Raw genomic sequence first — 22,854 nt, 5'->3', positions numbered from 1 at the left:
GAATGCAGTTTGTTTTATTCGTTTTTATTCTCAAAGTATGTACGGAATGAATTTCACAGTACATCACAACTTTTTCCATGATAGAAAACTCGCATAGCAAACAATCATGTAAAAAAAATGGTGGTACACTATTCTCACTGGTACTGGTGCCGTACAGGTCATGTTGAAAACCCAGAGCTTTCACATAAAATTAAAAAACAAAAACAACCCTTTGAAACAATCTCGCATGCAAAATTTTGGTTGTTCAGTTCTTCAAACCAAACTTCATATGCAATCTGCGGGAATTTTATACATTGGGAGAAGCCAACCATTTCGGATGTCGAAGTCACGCTGTACACTTTATGTAGCTAATCATCCATCTAACTAAACAAACCAAGTAAATAGTAAATATATAAAATGAAAAACACACACCACTAATTAAAATATATTGGGGGTGGGGGTGGAGGAATCACACCTATTCTTCAGGTTCCAAAACATACTTAATTTGTGCAAGTAGAGCAAACGTATCGTACAGTATGATACACATTTAGCAGAGTTACAGTACTGTGTATTGATATAATCCTGAGAATTGTCCATTTCAGTTCCCCTAATCTCATAGCAGAATGCCTGAACTAACTCCCTAAGCACAGACATGTTCATTAAGAGAAGACACCATGGACCACCATGGTTATTCAATCATACGCTGCACTTCCACAGGATGGGGATGACGGCAGGTGGCAGGCTTCATGGAACCTACACGCCTGTGGTGCTTCTGAACACGGGTTTGACACAGAGACAGTGTGTTACAAAGCACACATCACATCGGGACTGGCTTTAAGACTGTTTGCAGTTCGAGTTTAGCGACATCTACCTCCGAGCAAGAAATTCTGAAACGTAGTGCAAATATGAAACATTAATGGAAACATCTTAAATTCCTGACAAGTAGTTTAAATGGTGAAAACAAGAGGACGATGCTTAGATGTGATTTCTCTACACTGTACAAGATTGTCAAAAAAAGTAGCACCGACAGTTCAGCTTGTACTAAATCAGCAACATGTCCTGCAGCGTGTGTAACCAAGGTGGATATTTACAGATGTGTGTCTTTCAGTCTCGGACTCGATGAGAAGCAGGGTGCCCCACAAAGCCTGTGGTCACACTTCTCATCCCAGCGCAGAAAATGGAGCACCCAGTCAGCAGGGACAGCAACACACCAGTGCTGCAGCACAACGCGGACAAAAATGGCCCAGATCAGGACCGACATGGCATGGGAGTCTCCTGTGACAGGAGACACGACGTCTGTGCCTGAACACCGCATCACCATTTTGTTCATTATTGCTTCCGGACACCAAACGGATGCTACGAAGAGGTATTTTGAAATGCATTTCTGAAACCTGTTAATCATAGATTGATATTACACAACGAGGTGAGATTACGAGAAACTGGTAACAGAGTTGGAAACATGCTACAGAGCTACAGAAACCAGACGACACCTTGTCAAAGCTAGTCAATCCACGCAATCAATATACGCCTCAAATTCTCACTTATTGCGTATTCTGAAATGCGTTCGTTTTAGCTTTTTTAAAAGCGCACCCTTCACATTTACGTCCAGAATTCTAACTTCCATAGCTACACGACTAAATATTGAACAGCAATATGACAAATGAATTAGATTCAATGACTGTATAACGGAAATGCTTAATTTGCCCAGAATGACTTGCTGGCTTTAAAAAAAAATGTATTATGCTTTTTTATTTATATATATATAAATATATATATAAAAATAAAGAACAGGCACTCCCCAGAACTACCTACCTAAACGGACATGTTCATAAAAAAAAAATAAAATAAATAAAACACTGCCCTTGCACCAAATCTTCACTATTGGAGCATCAACTTAAAAGATAACTACTAAACACAAATGAGGCATAGTTCAACTTAGGAAAATTAATATAACAAAATGAACTTAACAAGCAGCACTGTCGATCATACCCGTATATACGCAGTATACATTTTCACAACGTGACCTCTTTTCTATATCTTTCTATATCTCTCTATATCTACATCTCTTTCTTCCTCCCTCCCTCCCTCCCTCCCTCCCTCCGTCCATCCATCTCTGCGAATCTACCTGCCCACTGTCTCCCAGCAGAGCACCCAGACACACTGAACAGGCACAGTGATAATTGCACTTTTCAATCTAGTACCACTGGAAGGCATCTGTAATAGGGAAGGTGGGGGTGGAGCTCGAAAACTCCGCAAGCTTCAGATAGCCCATCTCGTAGGGCGCAGACACTTAATGCTTTTCACGGCTCTCCATCCCTCATATTGCCAGCATGAACAGCACCATGAGCAGGGCAGAACTAGGCTCCCCGACAAATTCAGCTACTCTGGACACCATTCCCTCCACTGTCAGAGCACCTTCTGAAGACACTGTGGGTAGAGCTTGGCAACAACGCACTCAAAATGGCGCCCGAGGTCCCACAGGCGGTCAGGTGTCTCGTAGACCTTATTCCACTCATCGGTCTCGTCATCGTAGCGATACAGCGAGTTCTTGCGGCTGGTCCGGAAGACGTGCTCCTCCACGGTGACCTGCGTGGCCCTGACAAAGAGGTGCATCTGGCCGTGCAGGCGGAGAGCCTTGATGTAGGGGCTGGCCGCCTGATCAAACGGGAGGTCCCGCTTCCGAGTCCACATGTTTTTCTCCATGTCGTAGGCCTCTACCACGAACGTGCGCTGGTGGTTCCGGCAGGTCCCTGCGATGTAGTAGATGCAGTTCTTGTACAGGGTAGCAAGTCCTTGGCTCCTCGGTACACTCATGGGGGTCAGGTGGCCCCAGTAGTCTTTGTGAGGTTCGAAGAAAAAAAAGTGCTCACCTGCGGATGGAGGGGGGAGGGACATTTTACTGGCTCTGTTAAATGGTGCCATCCAATGGGATAAGCGATGTGACTAATAGAGGGCCAGACAAAGTTAAACACATTAACACAGATAATTCAAATGCTCTCTAGTTGTGCTAAGTGTGACCTATCATAGGAAAGTTGTCTGGCATCAATATTGAGCCACTAATCATCTTGGCACTGGCACAGAGAATTACCTCGCCTATATGGACACACACATGCAGGGCCAAAGTCCAGATTTACAATGGAGCATTATCGTCAAAAGCAGCACACCTCATGCCGAAAAGCAGAGCGAGGAAGCGGATTGCCCACCTTGCAGCACATAGATGCGCTCCTTGTACTCTATGGCACTGTGGAACTCCATGGCGACAGGCATGGGACTGACGGCTGTCCAGCGGTTGTCCCTAGCGTCGTAGCACTCCACTGACTTGAGGGCGTTGCGCCCATCACCTTCGTAGACACGGCCGCCCAAGGCGTAGAGCTTGCTGCAGCAGTGCACCAGCCTGCAGCCGATCCTGGCACGCAGCATAGGTGCCCGCGGCAGCCAGCGGTTGCCGGCATGCTCGTAGAGCCAGAAGTCGCCCTCGGCACGGTGGTCGATGCACACCTCGCTGCTGCTCGGCCGGTAGCCGCCAGCGATGTAGATGTCGTTCTCTGGAGAGACCAGGATTCCGACCTCCCTCAGGTCATTGGGTGGCTTACAGAGCTTGAACACCTTGCCAGTGGCAACGTCCAGGCACGGCACAGTTTGCTTCTTCGCTGAGTGCTTGTGGGCGGCATCAAAGCAGATGACCATCGCAGATGCAGTCATGCCTAGCCGTCGAGGACAGGTACCAGTCTTGCCCTTTTCCAGCCAATCCTTAGCCAGGGCTTGACTAAAGGTGGGTGGGATTTTTTTCAGGAAGGCCTCATCCAGTAGGGGCAACCGGATACATTGCGCCAGCACCCGTGGCAGGTGGGGCTCCCGGTGGGCGCGATTGTGCTCCAGCCAGCGGATGATGCTCTCGTAGACGTGCTCTTCCTTCTCCACATTCAGGTCATCACTACTCAGGATGCTGACCAGCTGCTCAGCGGTCATTTGCAGGAACTCCTGCTCCTTGGCCACACACAGGAACTTCTTGCGGACGTAGTCCTGAGACCTCTCCTTCAGCTCCTGGTGGCCGTAGTAGTCGGCGAACATGAAAACCCCAATGCAGTTCTGGGGGTCCAAGCGACTCACCATAAACTGGGCACACTGGTCCTGCAGGGCAGGGATCTGGAAGATGCTCGCCGCCGTGAACAAAGCCTGGACATTGGACTCCGACAGCATGACACGGGAGGTGTAGGCGTAATCGAGCACGAGGCGCATGGACTCAGACTCCACCCCGACGATGCGTACCTCCCTCTGGCTGCTCTCCGTAAGGCCACTGGTGAACATAGACCTGCCAAAACATTTCAGAGTGCTCTTCTACTGTTTATACTGGGGTCGTACAGCCCAGACTCACTATGCTTCACCGATGACCTCAGCAGGCCTGAACGACGTTACGTTAATATCGACATCTCATGTAATGCACTCGCAGCTGTCACATCACAAGGATCATGACAGTCAGCTGGGCTGAAACCAGCAATAACCTATTTTACACATTATTTTCTAACCATGGATGTAATGGTGCATGAAATTCACAGTTTGGTACAAACCTCTGTTTCAGGTTCAGGTTCATGATTCAGTGAAAACAATCTGCTCCAAAATTTTAAAATTGCGAACACAATTAGGAACAGTTGTAAATGAAAGGCAATGCATCTGTTGACGTGTCTGAATCACAAAACCTAAGATGTTTATTTGCACATTGGAAAAATAAATATTTGAAATAAATTCAAACATCAAAAATATAACATCATTATAATGAAGTAAATCCCATTTGAATCCCATGTTCTCTAACATTGAGTATGATCATATATCTGTAGCGATACACAGCCCTATAGCCATAACTATTTATTTTAGCCTAGTTTGAATTTCCTACCAAAAGCAGCATAAATGCTACCAGGAGACTAATGTTCTGCAGCCGTTCCCGCTTTACTGCAGGCATACACACATAGTGAGAGAATGAGTTCGCATGTTGGATGCGTTTTCCGCAACATATCCGAGTTCAATCTAACAGAGGAGGCAGACAGGCTCAGTTTTAGACTCCTGCAGCAGTGCTGGTGTAATTTATTTGGAAGCCAAAATGTTCACAATCCTCAAATTATGACTAACTAGCATGACCCATAAACTTGCCGTTACAATTGACATGTTCTTCATGTTGGACATTTACTTGTGATTTTGGATTCCACCTGTGTCAATAAATGCATCCATTCATTTCATTGTATGTATCAAACAAAAAATTATGCACCGAATGGTACACAATAAATACATGTAGTGTTACAACCAGGTTCTAACCACAATTTTTTACAATAATTTTAATTACGTTAAATAGGCCTGCCCTTAAGGACACATCAAAAATGTTAAAACGCACAGCAGCAGAATTTTTTGTTTCACTCATTTCTCAATTTATCAGTGTGCGTCTGTGAATTTTTATTCTTTTAGCAAACTGCAGCCTGGTTCTTCTCCGTTTCTTACTAATGAAGGGCTTCTTCCTGGCTTTATGGAACTTCAGTCCTACGTCTAGGAGCCAAATACAAACTGTCCTAGCAGTGCACTTCACACTCATACCTAATTTTTCCCATTCCCATCATCCCACTATTCATGAGAAACTGTCGCATAATTCAATGCACAATAATCACCAGGCCTTCAGATGACAGCCGAAGCATTTGGCCGGATTCCAGCTTTTCGGTACTATATGGATCTTTATTTATAACCACCATTTAGTCAGCTGATTAGTAGTACAGCTAAAATATTAACGAGGCATTTTATAATGCCTCAGTATAAATTCGGCATATCCTTATGTTTAATAAACGTGTCAGACTATCAGTCAGATGATGCGAATGGGAGTCAATTTAGTTCTGCATGTATACGTTCAATCGGACTCAAACTGTCCTGGGTGCTCTGCGCATGCACCACAGTTTCCCCACCGGGCTTTGACCCGGAAGTAACAGAAAAAGCCAGTACACAGAAGAAGGTTGGAGCCCAGCAGAGGTCACGTTGTTGGCGTACTCCAGCACTATACATCTGCCTTCAAACACCATAGCCACAAGGAATACCATGAATACCAAAATATACCGCGCTGTAAAGCTACCCAATTCATTGCTCAACTAAAGGGAGCTTTTCCACCGCACCTGGTCCTTACTTCTTTTGGAACTTCAAGAACGTGTTGGTTCTTGGTGCTGATTTCCCACTGGTGTAAAAACTGGTACCAATGCTGAATGACAATACCATGCAAGGTGGAGTATTTTGTACTGAATTTACAAAATGGCTTCAGTAGGACTGGACGATGTACAATATCAATACCAACATTGCATGTTATGAACATCCAATTCTTATTTCACTAGTCAGCTTGATTAAGATCAGGACTTTTCCTACCTCAATTTGGTATGGATATAATAGCACAGGGAGTTTAAGTCTCACTAAAACATTTTGATTCAGTCATAGGGAAAAGTGGGTGGTGGGGTGGCTCTGAGGCTAGAGATCTGTGCCCACAACTGGAAGGTTGCTGGTTCAAATCCTGTGAATGGCCTGAGTAATTCCACTCCATTGGGCCCTTGAGCAAGGTCCTTAACCTGTAATTGCTTCATCCTGGGTATAATGTTAATCTACATCCAGCCTTATAAAAAGATCCTTCAAACCTTGGGGGTTGGTGGCGGGATTGGCACTCCAGCCACGGGGGGGAACTCTTCACACTGCTCCGTTCGGACTACTGTGGTGCTGAGGTATCACCCACCACATGGCTGCACTCAGGTTCTCACCCCTGAGGTGGTTTGTCATGTGATGGGTGCAGCAACGCGCTGTAACCAGTGCATGCTCCTTACGTCACTGTAACCAGTGCATGCTCCTTACGTCACTGTAACCAGTGCATGCTCCTTACGTCACTGTAACCAGTGCATGCTCCTTACGTCACTGTAACCAGTGCATGCTCCTTACGTCACTGTAACCAGTGCATGCTCCTTACGCGCTGTAACCAGTGCATGCTCCTTACGCGCTGTAACCAGTGCATGCTCCTTACGTCGCTCTCCTCATAGGGAAAAAAACCTAGTAAGTTCTGCAATTTTAATGATTATTCATTTGCACGATTATCTAGCTCATGCTTGAAAATCAGTTTAAAGTTTACCTCCACTGCTTTTGAATAAGCACTGCATGTGTTCTCTGAAACAATCATAATTTTCATCCTTGCTGTTTAAATCCCTCCTAAACGGGTTTGTGAGAAATTTATGTTGAACTCCATTTTTGTTTCATAACTAACCCAAATATTTATTACAACAAATCACATCGTAATACTTGAAAATTTCCCAGTACCGTGATGTCATAGTATATTATACAAAATGCTTTATTTCTTGTTATGCTGTCCTGATCTTGAAATACAACTGTCCTGCAACTTAAAAACACCCATAACTTGACTACCTTAAGACGTGTCCTTTATTCCATCAATTTGTTTTTCTGAAAAACGATGTCAAATATGTCGTCAACAATAAACCACAAATATTTTTACTGTAAACAAAAGTTCAGTCTAATTTTAATGATTGTTCCTCTAAAAGATAATCTAGTTATTAAAAAAAATAAAAACAGCATAAAGTTACTGTCGCTGCTTTTACAGGAGCTCTGCATGCACTCCGAGCGGATAAAACATTTTCATCCTTGGTGCTGAACTCACATATAGACAGTGTGGTGGTTTTGTGAGAAATAAAAACTAAAATGAGGAATAAAGAGGAGTACAGTGAACAATAACTGGTCACCAGAAGACATTTGTCTTCCACTGACTGGAAATATTTTGGACTGCATAGAGACAATATTGAGCAAAAGAAAGTGATTTGTCGGCGCTGATAAATGTCTGCTGGCACAACTTGCAGCAAGACCACCAACTGATGACACTAAATTGGTAAGTAAGCTCCACCTGGCTAGTTTATTCTGGGGAATATTTTCAATTCATTTTTGACCTTATAAATATCATAATATTTACTGCAAAAACCTCAAAAATCACAATATGATTGTTTTGGAATATACACAGACATATACACACACCAAACTCTATATCCTCTCACATAAAGCTCATTACTTTTTCCTCATTCTCGCAGCCTAAATGTTACCTGAACAAAACACAACCACGCATTGCTGCTACACACCATGAGAATGAATACCTAGCACTGCCATCCATCTATACTCTACTTATACCAATCAGGGTCACAGGACTAGCACCAGAATGTAGGTATAAAAACTGAATATTGGCTGGGCATAATCACCTTAGGTCACTTTTCCACTGCACCTGGTACCATACTTTTGGTACTTCAAGAAAGTACCAAAACTATAGTACCTCAAGGTGTTAGCTTTCCACTGGTGTAAAAACTGAAAGTGGCGCTGGTATATTATAGGCCTGGGGGATGTGTGATATTAATACCAACATCTCATGTTACGCACATTGAATTCTCACACTGCTAACCAGCTAGATAAAGATCCAGCTTTTTCATACCTTCAAAAAGACATTATTGCACAGGGGTATGTTTCGCAAAAATGTTTTTACTGTGATAGGGGAAAAAAGTTAGCAAGTTCTGCAATTTTGATTATTCCTTTTCAAGATTAACTAGTATATGTTCAAAAATCATCCTCACAGTTTAAATGACTCCTAGACGGGTTTGTGAGAAATTTATGTTGAACTCCTTTTTGTTTCTTACATACCCCAATATTTATTACAACAAAATCACATTGTGCTATTTGAAAAATGTCCAATAGCATGCTGTATATTATACAAAATATTTTTCTGGTTATGCTAACCTGATCTTATATCTGTTCTGCCAACTAGATCGCAAGCAAACTAACATTTATGTTAAAATCCTTTTTTGCTTTATAAATATGCCTATATTTATTACAACAAAATCACACTGATATCTGACAAGTTTCCAATAACATGCTGCCCTAGCATATTGTACAAAATACATTTTCTTCCTTGCCATGCCATCCTAATCATGGATCTGTCCTTCTGACCAGATTGCAAATATAAGAACTTTGTTCACGCATAATTACTACTTTTAACGACAAAAATCTTTTCAAGCCCGACCCCAAAGCACCGAAATTGCAAAAAAGTACCTCAGTTGGTTTGGCACTTAGGGATGTAGATATTTTGGTACTGGTAATAAATCAGAAGTCAATGGAAAAGGGAAAGTACCACAAGTACAAGTACCAAAGGTATGGCACACGGCGCGGTGGAAAAGCACTCTTACCCAGCAACCCAAACCTGCTTTGGACAACAAAGAAATGTGACAAATTAGCAATATTCATGAGACTGCAAGTAGGAAAAAATCAGCCATTTTATTAACCCACTTAACCTTGCAATCAGTTTGTTTTTATTGACTTGAACTGGCTGGGGAGTACATGATTTTTATTTATCTGTTTTCATAACCCCCCCCACCCCCCATTGTGGCTGCTCAGCTGCCCCTTTCTTCACCGCCACTTCAGTGCTTATTGTTACCATGATTTACCAAAACAGTAGCATGTGACGTGCTCTGCTAACCAAATTTAATAAACACAAGTAAATGACAAATATATACAGATTAGTAACTTTCGGGAGTCACAATACATATTAATATTTTAGGCGTACTATTAATCTGCTTATCACATTGTAGGTGTAGGTAAATGCCTGTACAGTACTGGAAAGCCAGCATCCAGAAAAGTGTTTATACCCGGCATCGAAAGCCATGGTGACCACTGCACAGGAGCCACGTAATCTCGATTATACTGAAGTGACATGGTGCAAGCCTATTGGATAATTTAACCTCTCCCACCTCAATCATCATTAGGAACATCTAGAAGAGCAGAGAAGAGAAAAGTAAGTGGCCAGTGGAGGAGGTACTGGCCACCCCAAAGGCCTGAAACTGGTGCAGAGCTTCTACAAGGAGCAGAAGGGCCACACCACCCCCATGCTGTCTTACCTGAAGTAGGGGCTAATTGCAGCGAGGACGTTTCTGTGGCAGGAGAAGGTCTGCCCGTGATCCACCTCAACCACGATGTCAGTCAGCTGTGCTTCGTCATACAAGGCTTTCAGCTGCTGGAGAACGTTGCACGCATGAGCGGCGTCCACGCCATTGTAGCTCGCGCTGGCTGCAGTCCCATTCTGTACTTGCAGCAGTTTGCCTACGTCTGAGCACACAGGCGTGGGGTGGATTGAGACACTGGCAAACAATCTTCAAATGAGGCACATTTTCAGCAGACTGCGCCTGAAGATAATGACTGGGAGCAGGAAGTGACACTCAGCCTCCCAATAGGACAAAATAAGGCTTCTACTTCCTCAGAAATTTGCCTGTACATTGACATTTCACAAACACAATCTTCAGTATAGGATGCTACACAAATACAAAGCTTATGAATGGAAATCAAATTTTAAGCACCAAAGTGTACGTAGACAAAACAGGACAGCGAATTTCCCTCGACTGAGAAAATACCCATTGCCCATATGTCAAGACGGATGACTTCACTTTAAGAAAGCAAATATGCTATCGTGACAAATTCTCCGTTTTAAGTGCAGGACAAAATCTGTATGTGCTTAATAAATCTATGCATAGCTGCATGTAAAGGAATGAGGAAATACCAACAGGCTGAACCCTGATTTACACATGAATAAACGGGGAAGCAGCACTATGGCCTTCCCAGCCGACTACAGGGTAAAACCCACAGCCTCATCATTCATCATAATCACTTTATATATTGCGCCCGTGTTCTTGGTATCCAGATTTAAGATACCCCTGTTAATGATCATGGATAGCAGGGCAGCCGGCCGGCGACCCATCCGCACAGCGGGGTAGCACTCAGGAGGACAGCCCCCCATGCAACCAGGCAGCCCCTGCCACAAAAAAGCACGGCAACAAAAGCAAACCGGCTAGGCATTCCGCTCCAAAACATAACGTGTCCCGGGGAAACGCGGCCTTTTAGATAAAGCTCGCATCCCTAAAACTACAAACACACACAGGCGTGACTGACAGACCGATGCCCACCAGAGAATCGCCAGTTTACCCGATTTAAATGCCACCCCAGGTCCCGGCTACGCTAGTTAGCGGACCGGTTACAGAAGCCTGACACAAACCCCTTCAAATGTTTCATTTGTTGTGTAAACTGAGCAGGACCTTAGCATGATGCTAACGGGTCTCGCGGAAGGTTTCTGTCACCGTTTACTGGGACAGTTTCGCACTGGAATATTTGAACGCTCGTGTAAAACAAAACACACGCCAGCTCGAAAGGCTCAGCGTCTCCTGACTGAGCTATAAAGCGAGTGGCAGCACTGCGAGTCGGCCACCATTACCGCCGTACCATCCACATCCCCATGAAGTGATAACAGTGGTTACCACCGTAAAAAAAAACACCGCCACCAATAACGCCGCGCGTTTTAATCAGACATTATCCCGACCCAACCTGCCATGGACCCTGGCGAACTTCTAGCCGTCCCGAAAGTACTCAGACGTCGAGCCCAAACAGTGTGGGGACGCTCACCTCCACTGGCAGCCATTCTCCCGCAGACAGGCTGCGGAGCGTAAACGTCACCGGGAGTCTAACGGCCGGAAGCGGAAAGCCAGCCGGGCGCTAGCCAATCCGCAACGCGCACGCCAACCAATCGCTAGCGTGCAGACGGCGCCCGCATTCCGAACGCCCCGAAACTGCGGAGTGTTACCTACCGCGGATTTACGGGACGAGGACACCTTTTGTTATTCAGTTCTCTGTGTGAAGTGTTGGTATCTCTGTGTAGAGCTTGCTTTGGGTTAATTGCCATTGCCGAACTGCCCATAGCTTGTATGCGCATCCCGTCCAGAGTGCACCCATACCTATCATAGACTCGAGGCGTCCTGCCCTAAAATAAGCGTCTGGATTATGGATGGACATTCCACCTGTTGTGTCCGTCAGTGGCTGATTTCACCCACAGAAACTCGATGATGTAGTAGAAAAGTAAATTACATGGACAAATATGGTCTATATTACAAGTATAGCCTGAAGAGATACTTTTCAAATGGACTGACTTTCCATTTGTTTGTATGTCATGTTTGTATGCCATGCCTGAGTTGCCATCCTGCTCATTGTACCATGCATACTAATGTGAGTGCTCTTTTAATCGTTTTTTGGACCTAGTTAATTGTGAAGATCGTGTAGGTTTAGTCTGCACCTTCAGGATAATGGACTATAGTGAATATATAGTGAATGTGTTTGCATGTACTTAGAATTACACATCATCATTGTATCAAATACATTGAACATGGATTGGTAAGTCTTTGAGGATCTGCTCTCCACTGGAAAGAGTCAGGCCATATGCAAAGTGCATTCATTTCTTGTGCCTGTTACATTGATACAGAGCACTGGGCAAATCGGGCCATAAAATGCAATTTGCCACATAAATGGAACTGATTAACTTAACCGAGGATGATGCTTTCTCTACATAATGAACTAAGACATTTTATACTTGGCTTGGCAAAAAAATTAGCCTATTAACAAATTGTGCAGAATAGACCTGGATATAAATGCACGTTTTCAATCATAGTGATGGAGAGTCTGCTTGTTATGGACTTTATACTATTGCAATATTTGCAGTATCAGTTATAACCCACAGTATGATTCTGTTAGCAAGAACATACTAATTACTCTTATGAGACACTCAGCTGCTTTACAGTTCCCATAAATTCATACCCCCACGTTGTTTCATCTTGATTGCTCTTAATTACAGTGTATATATTGACAGCATAATTAGATTCATTATCTCACCATGCTGAAGTAAATAATTTTTAAATGACACAATTTGCGGCCGTTCATTATAGAAAGGCTGTGACTCCAACTGCTAATTGGCATCAGGAAACAAAATGTCTCTGTTTGTTCTCTGTACAAAGCTAAGTAATGTCCAAAAGGAAAGTGTGAATGGAGGTTAAGGGCAAAATAACCTAATTTTCACTGTGGTAGCCTCAAATAAGGTGTTTAATATGAAGTTCTTGGGTGAAAAGATAAGCTTTATGAAAGGGTGAGGACGTAGTGTGTACAGCCATGTCACTCTGAACTGTGGACAAGAATAACCGCGCTGTTACTATTTGTTTATGAAATAGTACTATATCTTCCTCATCCTGGCAGATAAGTAGTTAATTATGAGGTTTCTGTTTCATCCTCTGCTTAATTTGTGTGGGTTATATGGAAGTACAGATGTAGCTCAGACTCAGTTTAGTGTAATATTTTCTTAGAAAGTTTAAGGTCACAAGGTGCCAAGGATAATGGCAGTTCGTTAGCAGTGAGCAAAACTGAGGTAGGAGAATGAATGAGGTTTTGGGAAAAGGAACTTGAACCCATTCTTAGGTCCAGGACTGGTCAGTTTTACTTGCCGGCTGCTGCTGGGCGTTTGGCACCACTCCTGTTTCCAGAAAATGGCAGCTGGTGGAGTCACGACGTCGTGGCAGGCAACAGCCAACTATCATCACCCCGTTCTGCCATTATCAGGCTTGCAGAGGCCAGAATCGACTGTAACGCTGCACAACACTGTAAATGATGGAAGGGGAACACGGCAGAATGGAACCTGCAATCCCAACAATCGATTTCACATTTTTCCAATTTCTGCATTCAGCCGGAGTGCAGGCTGTGAAATTGGCCTGGGTCACCCCAAAATGAAGGGAAGGCTCAGCGAGGGATTCTGCAGTTTAATGATACCTCTGCTTACATCTGCCCTGCACGGGACACGGAACCTCATACTCTGATACCGACGCATTTCGCACCCATCTTATGGTTGCTGCAAGTAGGATAGGGGATTTATGGATGTGAAGCACATTCGAAAGCAGCATGATAGGCAGCTCATTGGCTTTACTGCTCATGTAAAACAAAGGCCTATTGTTTTTTTGTGGGGGGAGGGGTAAAAAGAGAGAGATTGATTTTTGGTTTAAAGACTATGTGTTATGCAGGTATGTAAAATATGGGCTTATTCTCCAATTTGGCTGCCCACACAGATGATTATGTCACTGGCTGCCCATTGAAAAGGATCGTGGGTAATACAAAGCTCCCAGCAACAGACGCAGATTGTGCACTGGGACTTTCTACCTGACATGACACTTTTGAGGTTGTATATTGGCGGACAGTCAGAGGAAATTTTGTTGTGTAACTGTATCCCTGAATCATGGTATCAGTGATTCAAAGATGTGGTGTGTTACACATCCTACATGTGAAGTGCAAACTGCCAACTATTAGGGAGGTCTGGTCTTTAAAAAACCATGTAAAAATGGTTCTTTCTTTGTCTCAGAGATGGATTGTGAGAAACATTTAATTTTCTATATTTTATTGTTCATATTTAATAGCTTTTTGTGTATTTAAAGTGTTGAAATTACACAATTGTTGCAGTGAATTTGTTCCAGAAAATACACAAATCACATCAATTTTTTTTTTTCATTTGGCATATAAAACACACACACAGAACGCTTTCTTGGGGCTCTCTTCTCCATCCCGTGCCGCCTCCTGTGTGTGTGAGTGCTCAGAAAAAAGCCAGGCCTTTCAGGGTGAACCCTTGAATTGCAGAAGAGGGGACGGCGAGATGGAATGCCCAGACAGGAGGAGGCAGGGGGCGTAATTGTAGTTTAAATGTATATTTTGTCAGAGATGGAGGTAATAGGTTATGATATGCCCCTGGGGACCCCGGCGTGAGTGCCTGCAGATGTGGCAAAGAGGTAGACCCCTCCTCTCTGCCCCCAGCCTCCCAGGATCAGGGAAATAGGATCACAATGGGAGGTTTCAGTAAATGCCAGCCTGCAGTGCTGCGATTCATGTTTAAAGAGTAGCTCTCCTGTTAGCCAGTAACGAGCACACGCCGCCCGTTCGGCACATGCCCGACTCACGCACTGTGCCTCTATCCTTCACATTTGACTTTTTAAGGTGCCAGTTGTGGCTTCTTGCCATTTTCTCAGGCAGGCTTGAGATGTTGAAATGGCACACCTTCCCCCCTGTCCTGAGAATGGAAATCTTCTATCTCTGACTGTAAATAAATCTGTTATATTTACATGTAGCACATACACATCTGAATTGTTCAGTATGGGTTCTGTCCTCATATATTTGTGTATTTCCTGCGTCTGTATATCAAGGTCTGTCATTGTCCTTTGTGTGTGTGTGTGTGTCTGTCTGTTTTTGTGTGTGTGGTCATGTATATATATCACATTAATTATATTACCAAATATTCCCAGAATGTGATAAAAACCTTTAACTTTTTACCTTGTGGGGAAAATCAATAACCTTGACTTTGCAAAAATCTATGAATGCAATCAAAAAGTAAAAAATGGCAAAAGGCTTGTATTTTGTTTGGTTACTTATGGTTAAGGTTATGACTGAATAGGGGTTAAGATTGTCATTGTTCGGATTAGGGTTTTTCCCATAAAAATGAATGGACAGTCCCTACAGTACATAGCTATGAATGTGTGTGTGTGTGTTGTGTGTGTATGTGTGGGGGGGAGGAGGAGGGCAGCATGTGGCAAATACATCACTCTGAAGTCGGATATGTGTTTTTTAAAATGGAGGTTGAAGAGAAGGTTTGTTTCTCAATATGATTTTGTTGAGGAGCTCATTACCGCTCAGTCCGGGATTCTGATGGTGTTGCTCATCCACCTGCACAGACGAGCTCCCCTTAACGGGGCCGGCCAGCCACGTTGTTTGCCCTTCCCGCCGCCAAGGGCAAACGGGGGTGCACCATCCTCTAGGTTGTGTTACTTGTTCCACTTGTCTGACTGATGGATTCCAGTTTGCAAAATGGGTCTTTATTTAGCACGTCTAATTACCCATAGTGCACGTCTTTTGCCCACTATGATTGGCTCACAACGGGATCAGCTTTTCCCCATAATATTTTTTCTGGTCTTCCTCTCAGCCGGTGTCCACGGATGGCCGACGCCCAGCTGGGAGGTCTGCGCTCTAACAGCAGAATCAGATTAGCTGACTCCCCCGTGTGTCCGGCCCGCCCACCAGCGCGTGAAAACGCCGCCTGTCATCAATACAGAAGTGGTGGCATAGGCAGATCCATCAGTGAATCCAGTTGTGCTCCGAGAATTTCAGCGTTCTAGAGGAATGGGGCTGGCTTCTCTCGCTCACTCCTGTCTCTCTCTCTCCATACATTATTCCATTTCCTGGGAGAGGCGTTTCCGGCCTGTCGGCGTAATGTACCACACCGAGTTGATCACGTATGCTCTGGGACTCCGGTCCTCAACCATCGGACACTGCTGTGTGAGTTTAGCGCGTAATCATTTCTGCCATGCCATTGCAGAATGCAGGATGCCGCCTTACTGCTCGGCACACAAAGGCATGCAGACAGATTAATTTACCTGTAATGTCATTTCTGTTTAAGGCCTTTGGTCTTTGCCAACTCAATAGCGATGTGCTCTGCCCCCGATCTTTGTGCAGATTGCTCAAACATGCAGAACACCTTCACATCATGAAATTTCAAGTAATCCGATTAAACTTCTGTGCAGACCTAAGTAAAAAGATAGCAGGATAGGATAATAAAGACAAAATGACCACTGTCCAATCAGGCTCTCGGTGTGTGGTCACATGCGGCAGGTCTGGGCACAGCAGTGTGTGCTGGTAGGAACCTGCAGCAGCTCCAAAATGAGAGAGGAAGCAGCTCGGGGCTCGCTGGGAACAGGTCCAGCAGGAGCCAGCTGGGTTGTGACGGGATTGGGAGATTGCAGATGCCGAGTTAGCTTAGCTGACCGAGTCAGGGGACAACAGGCTTGTCTGGGCTTGAAGGGCTATGAAGCCTGAGTGTCGCACCTCTGAAAGGGCTGCCAGGAGCCCCAGAGAGAGCAGCTGCATGTGACTGAATCATACGCTGGTCACGTGCTTCAGGACAAGCTGAAGTTGTCCAGAATGAGCTGGACCAAGCTAAGCTTTTCAGCCAGACTAGAGGCAGCCAGAGCAGCGTGGCAAAGATGAAGATCATTTACTTGAAGTATAAGTCTACAACCTGATGCCTCTTTTATTTTTTTCAGCAATTCTCCTTTAGCTAAAAAGGCTGTCTTTTGGTTTTCTCTAAATCCGTCTCCTCTCTTGTCCCCAGAAAAAGTCCCTCTTCCTTCTTGCTCTGCTGATAGGACCGAGTTTTATATACTATAAAAAGTTTAATCAATTTTTCTTTCAGATAGATCTTGTGTAAAGCTGTGTGACATAGAATAATTGTTTGAGCCATTCTGTGTCTCCAAAGGTTGCCATGGTTCTGCCATAAAGGATCACAGAGAGGGTAATGGTGGCGTCCTGTCAGCAGCCTGGGAGGTCTTATGGCGGAGGCCCATATGGCTCAGGGCTCCCAGAAAGACTTAAGCACGCGCTGGGAGCCTGATCGAGCAGCAGAGACGCCTCTCTCAAGGTGAAAAGTGTGACTTTACCTAGAGCGTGTCCCCTAGGGAAGGGAAGGGAAGAGAAGAGAAGAGAAGAGAAGAGAAGAGAAGAGGCAGGCAAGGGTGTACATCTAACATGGAAGTGACAGCGAGAGTTAGAATACGAACCCAGTGACTTTCACCCATCTCCAATTACACTGTAGGAAGGGAAGAAACAATGGATTCCACCTTTTTCAGGCAAGAGGTCTGTCAGCCATTGCTGAAATACTGAAACCAACAAATCCACCAATCAGGAACTAAAATGCAGACCAGCCTTCATCCATTAATTTTTTTAAATACAATGACTTCCTTCCACAAGTGTACATAACATTGTATCCTATTTTTGTGTTCATTTTTAGTTATAACACAGCTGCGTTGCATTTATTCTTTTCTTTATACGGCATATACACATTAGAGATCATTTTTTCCATTGTTTAATAGTTAGAATGAAACAGTTCTCATAATAAAGTGCATTGTAATTGCATGAAAAGATCTGTCGGCTATTTATTTATACGTGCAGGATATTTCACAGAGAAGGACAACAATTCATTTCTTCCAGCAATCAATGTTTAAGTGCTGAAAAATATGCGATTCCAATTTACGTTCAGCTCAGAGCAGATAGCAGAGCTGCCGGGGGTGTTGGTTATATTTTTAGCTTTCATAGCAGCTGCGGAGGCGCGCCCGTCCAGTCTGGTGCATCTGGCGTGTGTGAGCATTAGGGGGTGGGGGGGGGCAGCACATGTTCTCGTCATTGGGTTAATGTGAGGTATATCGCCAAGGCAGGTGACCACCATAAATTACGCCGCCATATTATCCCGGTCATTTAAAACAGCGGGACATTTGACCAAACATTTCTGTGAGAGTCCTTTGCCAAGCTCAACAAGTGAAGCTTTCATTCACAGCCCCAAGGCCCGATAGGCACGTCTCTCCGCCCCTGCTCGCTCCCTGACCATTTCGTATTTCTTTATGCTCTTAGAAGCAATAGTAGCTTTGACTGTGTGGTGCCTGCTTTGTCCATATTTAAACGAATTACTCGGAAAGGGGATTCCGAGAGGAATACTCAAGTGAAAAATCCTTGCATGCAGACCCAACGATTTTTGTAAAAGTTTGTTTTCGAGGGCTCATAATTATGGTTATTCAACGAACCACTCTAATCTTGCTAATTTCTGTTTCAAAATACACGCGTATAAAATGATCGATCGATTTATGGGTTGATCTGGATATTACTGTTCATTTTGAAAGACATCAAACTCAGAGATTTCAGATTTAAAATGACTGAGAGATCCCACGGAGGCTGAGCTTACGAGGTAATTAATCTAGTTGCCCGGTGCCAGTCTTCACTCCAGGGTGATACCAGTGAGGGTCTCCACTCATGCATGGTGCGCCAGCGAAGCGCTGCGGGGACTCGGCCTGCGTCCCAGCGGCGTGCCAAGCCTCCCTCGGTGTGTCCTAACCTGCGACTAACGCAGCAGCTGGCGGCAACCATTTGTAACCCGGTGATAAATAAATCTTATTTACGATCCCCAATTTGCTCTTGAGAAATAAACAGTCTGGTGGAATCGACGTCCCAAGTGACTCACTTTAGATGTTTGATGATGAGACATTAAAGCATAAAATAGAGGCAACATTTTCAAAGTAGCACTTTAAATGCTTTTTATATTGATGGTTATGTGCTTGAATTATGTTCAATTGCACTATTGCAAGTGTTATTGTTGTGGAAACAATAACAAAATAAAGTTGGGGAGATAGTTTGAAACAAATTTGCAGTTTTTTGGGTTTTTTTTTACCTCAGCAGACGTGCCTTTAGTGTTAAAAGCCTTTAAATAATTATGTGATGCACTTTCCACATAATAAAAAATACACACAGATATTCCAACATTACTGTATCGGGAAACTCAGAATCTGTAATGAAACCAATCAAATATTTTTTTTCTCACAGTAATCATATTATCATCATCCATTTTCATCCATGACACACTGACAACACAGAAAGAGAGATTATTCACTTCAGCTGAAAAGCTTTGGACATGATTTTTATATGGTGTAAGACGCTGATTTTCTAAGTGTATTCACTGTTCTGCCAAAGTGCAACACTGCCACCTATCGCTTTCTACAAGAACGGCTGGTTTCATCTTGCTCTGCTTTGCTGCACTCAATGATTATTACAGCCGGAAAATTTCGCCACAGCTGAAAGAACCATTTAGTTTATATGGAATTATCACCTCCAAAGTAAATGCTTAAAATGCTTAAGTACTGAGTGATCTATTGGGATGTAAGAAATGTCCAGTTACTCAACCACTCACAAGGATCTTTCCCGCATAAGCACTAAAGAACAGAAGAAACTGACTTAATCCAAAATATGAGCATGCCCCTCTTTCTGATGGCGCTGTCTTTTATTCAGGTATGATCGTTTTTACGATCGTTTATCGCTCCTGCCCCAGCGATGGAAAATGTTGGCGGATTGGCCTGGAAGCGGCATTGCAATCGGAAGGTTCGCTTTGCTTTGCCGTGCATGCTTGTGCAATCCTGCAGGCGGGTAACGTGTTTGACAGTGGCTCTTAGGGAGAGGAGGAGATTTGAAAGTAAATCGCCAGCTTTCATCGCTTGGTCTTCAGTGATCGGGAAGGCATCCAGCGGTGATTGCGGTTTTGCCGTGGAGAAGGAATGTCGTTGTGTAAATATCTTATAAGGACCGTGTACATGCACGCATGAGTCCCAGGTATCGCTGATAACTTTTCATCACCTGTATTAGCCAGCAAAATACTGACGTCGGATTGTTATGTCAATTTGTTAATATCATCTTTGCCATTAGCGATACCTGGATAATTTTAAGCCCAGACATTCCTCTTTTAAATCAGGTCTTATTTTTGAATATAGTTTACTTCCAAATTTATAAATGTCAGGTTAAAAGAAAATCTCAAAATGAGAAAATCATAGTCACTGTGAATTGACCATAATATTGCAGTTGATTAAATTGTTTGTATATAATAATATTTATTATTTATAATATAATATTTATAACTTATTTTGGGGGCAGAAATAGACATATTTTCTGATGCATAAATTTTAAATTGTGTGTGTGTGGTTTATGTTTATATTACATTGTGGGGACCAAATACCACCCAGGATGTGATTAAAAACCTGTCATTTTGATATAGTGGGGACCATTTTTCAAAGATCTGTCAATGCAATCAAAAAGTAAAAGTGCCAAAAGTCTTGAATTTATTTTGGTTACTTATGGTTAAGGTTAGGGCTGGGCAGGGGTTAAGGTCGTGTTGGGATGAGAGTTTTTCCTACAGAAACGGATGGAGTGTGTGTGTGTGTGTGTGTGTGTGTTTTGGGGGCTGGGTTGTTACTGTGAAAACCTGTTCTAATATGGGCTGGCACGGGAGGGATATGGGATTTTAATAAATGAAAATTCCCAGGGAATCTCCTCAAAGTAAATTGGCTTTTCGTTAATTAGTGGACAAGCTAGGCACTCACCCCACTGCCTCACTGAAACCGTTCTAGCTTCTGTTTAAGAAATAGGAAAACATTCAAATTAAAACACTCATAATAAATGAAAAGAGACCCCCCACCCCACCCTACCCCTACTTGAAGTGCGATTCACTGTCACAAGGCTGTTCCTCTAACACACCGTGACAGCCAGAGATGAAATATAAATTTCTTTATCAAATACCTACAGGTGGAAGAGATGACCTTCGATCAAAGAGACTTCTAATGTTTTGACAGGACATTTGCATGGAAAGACCACAGTGACCATTGTTCTCCGAGAGCCTATTAAGATCTCCTATAAAGACCCATACCAGGAGGTGAAGATGCTTTTAGGAAACCTAATTGTTATGGAGGGGCATGACAAAGGAAGCGAGGATCCACATAGCGGGTCCAACAAACCAGGGCTTTATTAACAATACACAAAAGGGAGAAACAGAAAACAAAGGGACCGTGAGGGGTGAAAACTAAACCAAGGGAGGAACAACACCAGGAACAATAATACCAAGAGTAAGAAGGAACATAAGGAACTACCCAGGAACAGAAGAAGGACACGTGAGAACCATAATTAAATCAGCCAGTCGTTACAGGAATGAGGCAACGAGGAACAGGTGGGATACTTTACAATTACCAGACACTGGAGACTAGAAATGAACAAATAGTGATGGCTATCAAGACCAGGAGAAATCAAGGAGCACAAGTAAATCAGATCATAGGCAAGGCATGGGCAGGATAACCAGGAACAAGACATACATTAACCATACAGACACCAGGGGATAAAATAGAACCAAAATATAACGAAGGTGAGGCAGGCTTCAGACCAGCCTCAAACTCACAACAGAAGGGTTGTCAGCCTTGGAGGCCACACACTCAAGCCATCAAGCTACATGGCGTCCCAGGGAGCAGGGAAACATCAGGGGAACACCAAACAGGATGTCCAGCGGACTCTGCTGGCCAAACGGGGAAAAGACATACGAGACAGAGCCAGGCAGGTGTCGACCCTGACACTAATAGCCACTCTCTGTCCCCCCCCTCCCCAATTTGTTTGAGCCCCCGCTATGGGTCTAAAAAAGAAATATCCTTGGTCCTCCTTCGGTTATGAATAAACCCTGCACTGTCCCAGCAGTTATTACGGGAATATAAAATGAACAAAGGATACTGTAATTTCCTTGCATTTTTGTAATATTTCTACTTCATGGAATTCTTCATAAGAGTGTAGAGATTAAGTCTCAATTTTAAATAAATATTTATATGCCACTGGTTGATTGACTGATATTTGTGATGGACAAAATGACGCTTCATTCTGTATTTTTTTTATCCCACTAGATGGGTGCTTTAGGACATACTTTGTGTCCTTTTTTTTGAACAGAGAGCTCCATCTAGTGGTTTCAATAAATGCAGCAGATGGTTCATGAGGCGTCATTTTGCTCATCACTAGCTCATGTATTTATTATAGAGCAGAGACAGATCAGTTGAAAAGTAAGCGATGTGTCTAACTAACCGAACCATTCTGCTTATTCTCAATTTCTTGCCTCACAGAATAATTAGCCGTTTATATCAGCATGCCATCATACACATTTATATGCTGTTTACTGAGGCGAGGGGAGTATAGCTGGAAAATAAGTGCATGTATGATCTCAGATATGTAATCCAGGTTTAGAATCTGTTGCTTATTTTTATTTACCCACTAAGTGTCACATGTGAAGAAGTCATATTCAGTCAATGGAAGCTGAGAGACAAATCGGGCATTTTGAAAAAAAATTACTGTCATTATGTAGTCCCACAAGTGACACAGATCAGTGTCCCCCCCTCTCAAAATTCTGCATTCTGACTGCGATGTTACAAGATTACATTGTGAATGTTCTTTTGTGCCACTGTTAGGCAGTATGTTGAGGGGAGTGTGCATAATGTTTTCAGTTGCGAAACACTGTGATTTCTGTACAGTATGTACAGTATCCCTTTTACTCTCCAGTTCATAGGAATCTCCTTCATCCAAAGATTTATAGACAAGAACCTGATC

At 43.5% G+C, this 22,854-nt stretch overlaps 1 protein-coding gene across 2 annotated transcripts; it reads right to left on the bottom strand.

Moving 5' to 3' along the window:
• Window positions 1-8: 8 nt before the first annotated feature.
• kbtbd8 (kelch repeat and BTB (POZ) domain containing 8) lies at window positions 9-11,526 on the bottom strand. 2 transcript variants are annotated; one of them, XM_049023024.1, is made up of 4 exons: window positions 11,473-11,526; window positions 9,921-10,128; window positions 3,183-4,291; window positions 9-2,849 (listed from the first exon to the last, which is right to left on the bottom strand). In XM_049023024.1, exons 1-4 carry the CDS (start codon window positions 11,486-11,488, stop codon window positions 2,386-2,388), a joined length of 1,797 nt encoding a protein of 598 aa, XP_048878981.1. In that variant the 5' UTR covers window positions 11,489-11,526; the 3' UTR covers window positions 9-2,385. The 2 variants fall into 2 exon arrangements, with proteins under 2 accessions (XP_048878981.1, XP_048878980.1); XM_049023023.1 differs by having other exon boundaries at window positions 11,395-11,498.
• Window positions 11,527-22,854: the final 11,328 nt, after the last annotated feature.

This window comes from Brienomyrus brachyistius, chromosome 8 (assembly GCF_023856365.1).
Source record: "Brienomyrus brachyistius isolate T26 chromosome 8, BBRACH_0.4, whole genome shotgun sequence".
Taxonomy (NCBI): domain Eukaryota; kingdom Metazoa; phylum Chordata; class Actinopteri; order Osteoglossiformes; family Mormyridae; genus Brienomyrus; species Brienomyrus brachyistius.
The sequence above is the reverse complement of the archived record's forward strand: the minus strand, read 5'-3'. Positions and strand labels throughout refer to the sequence as shown.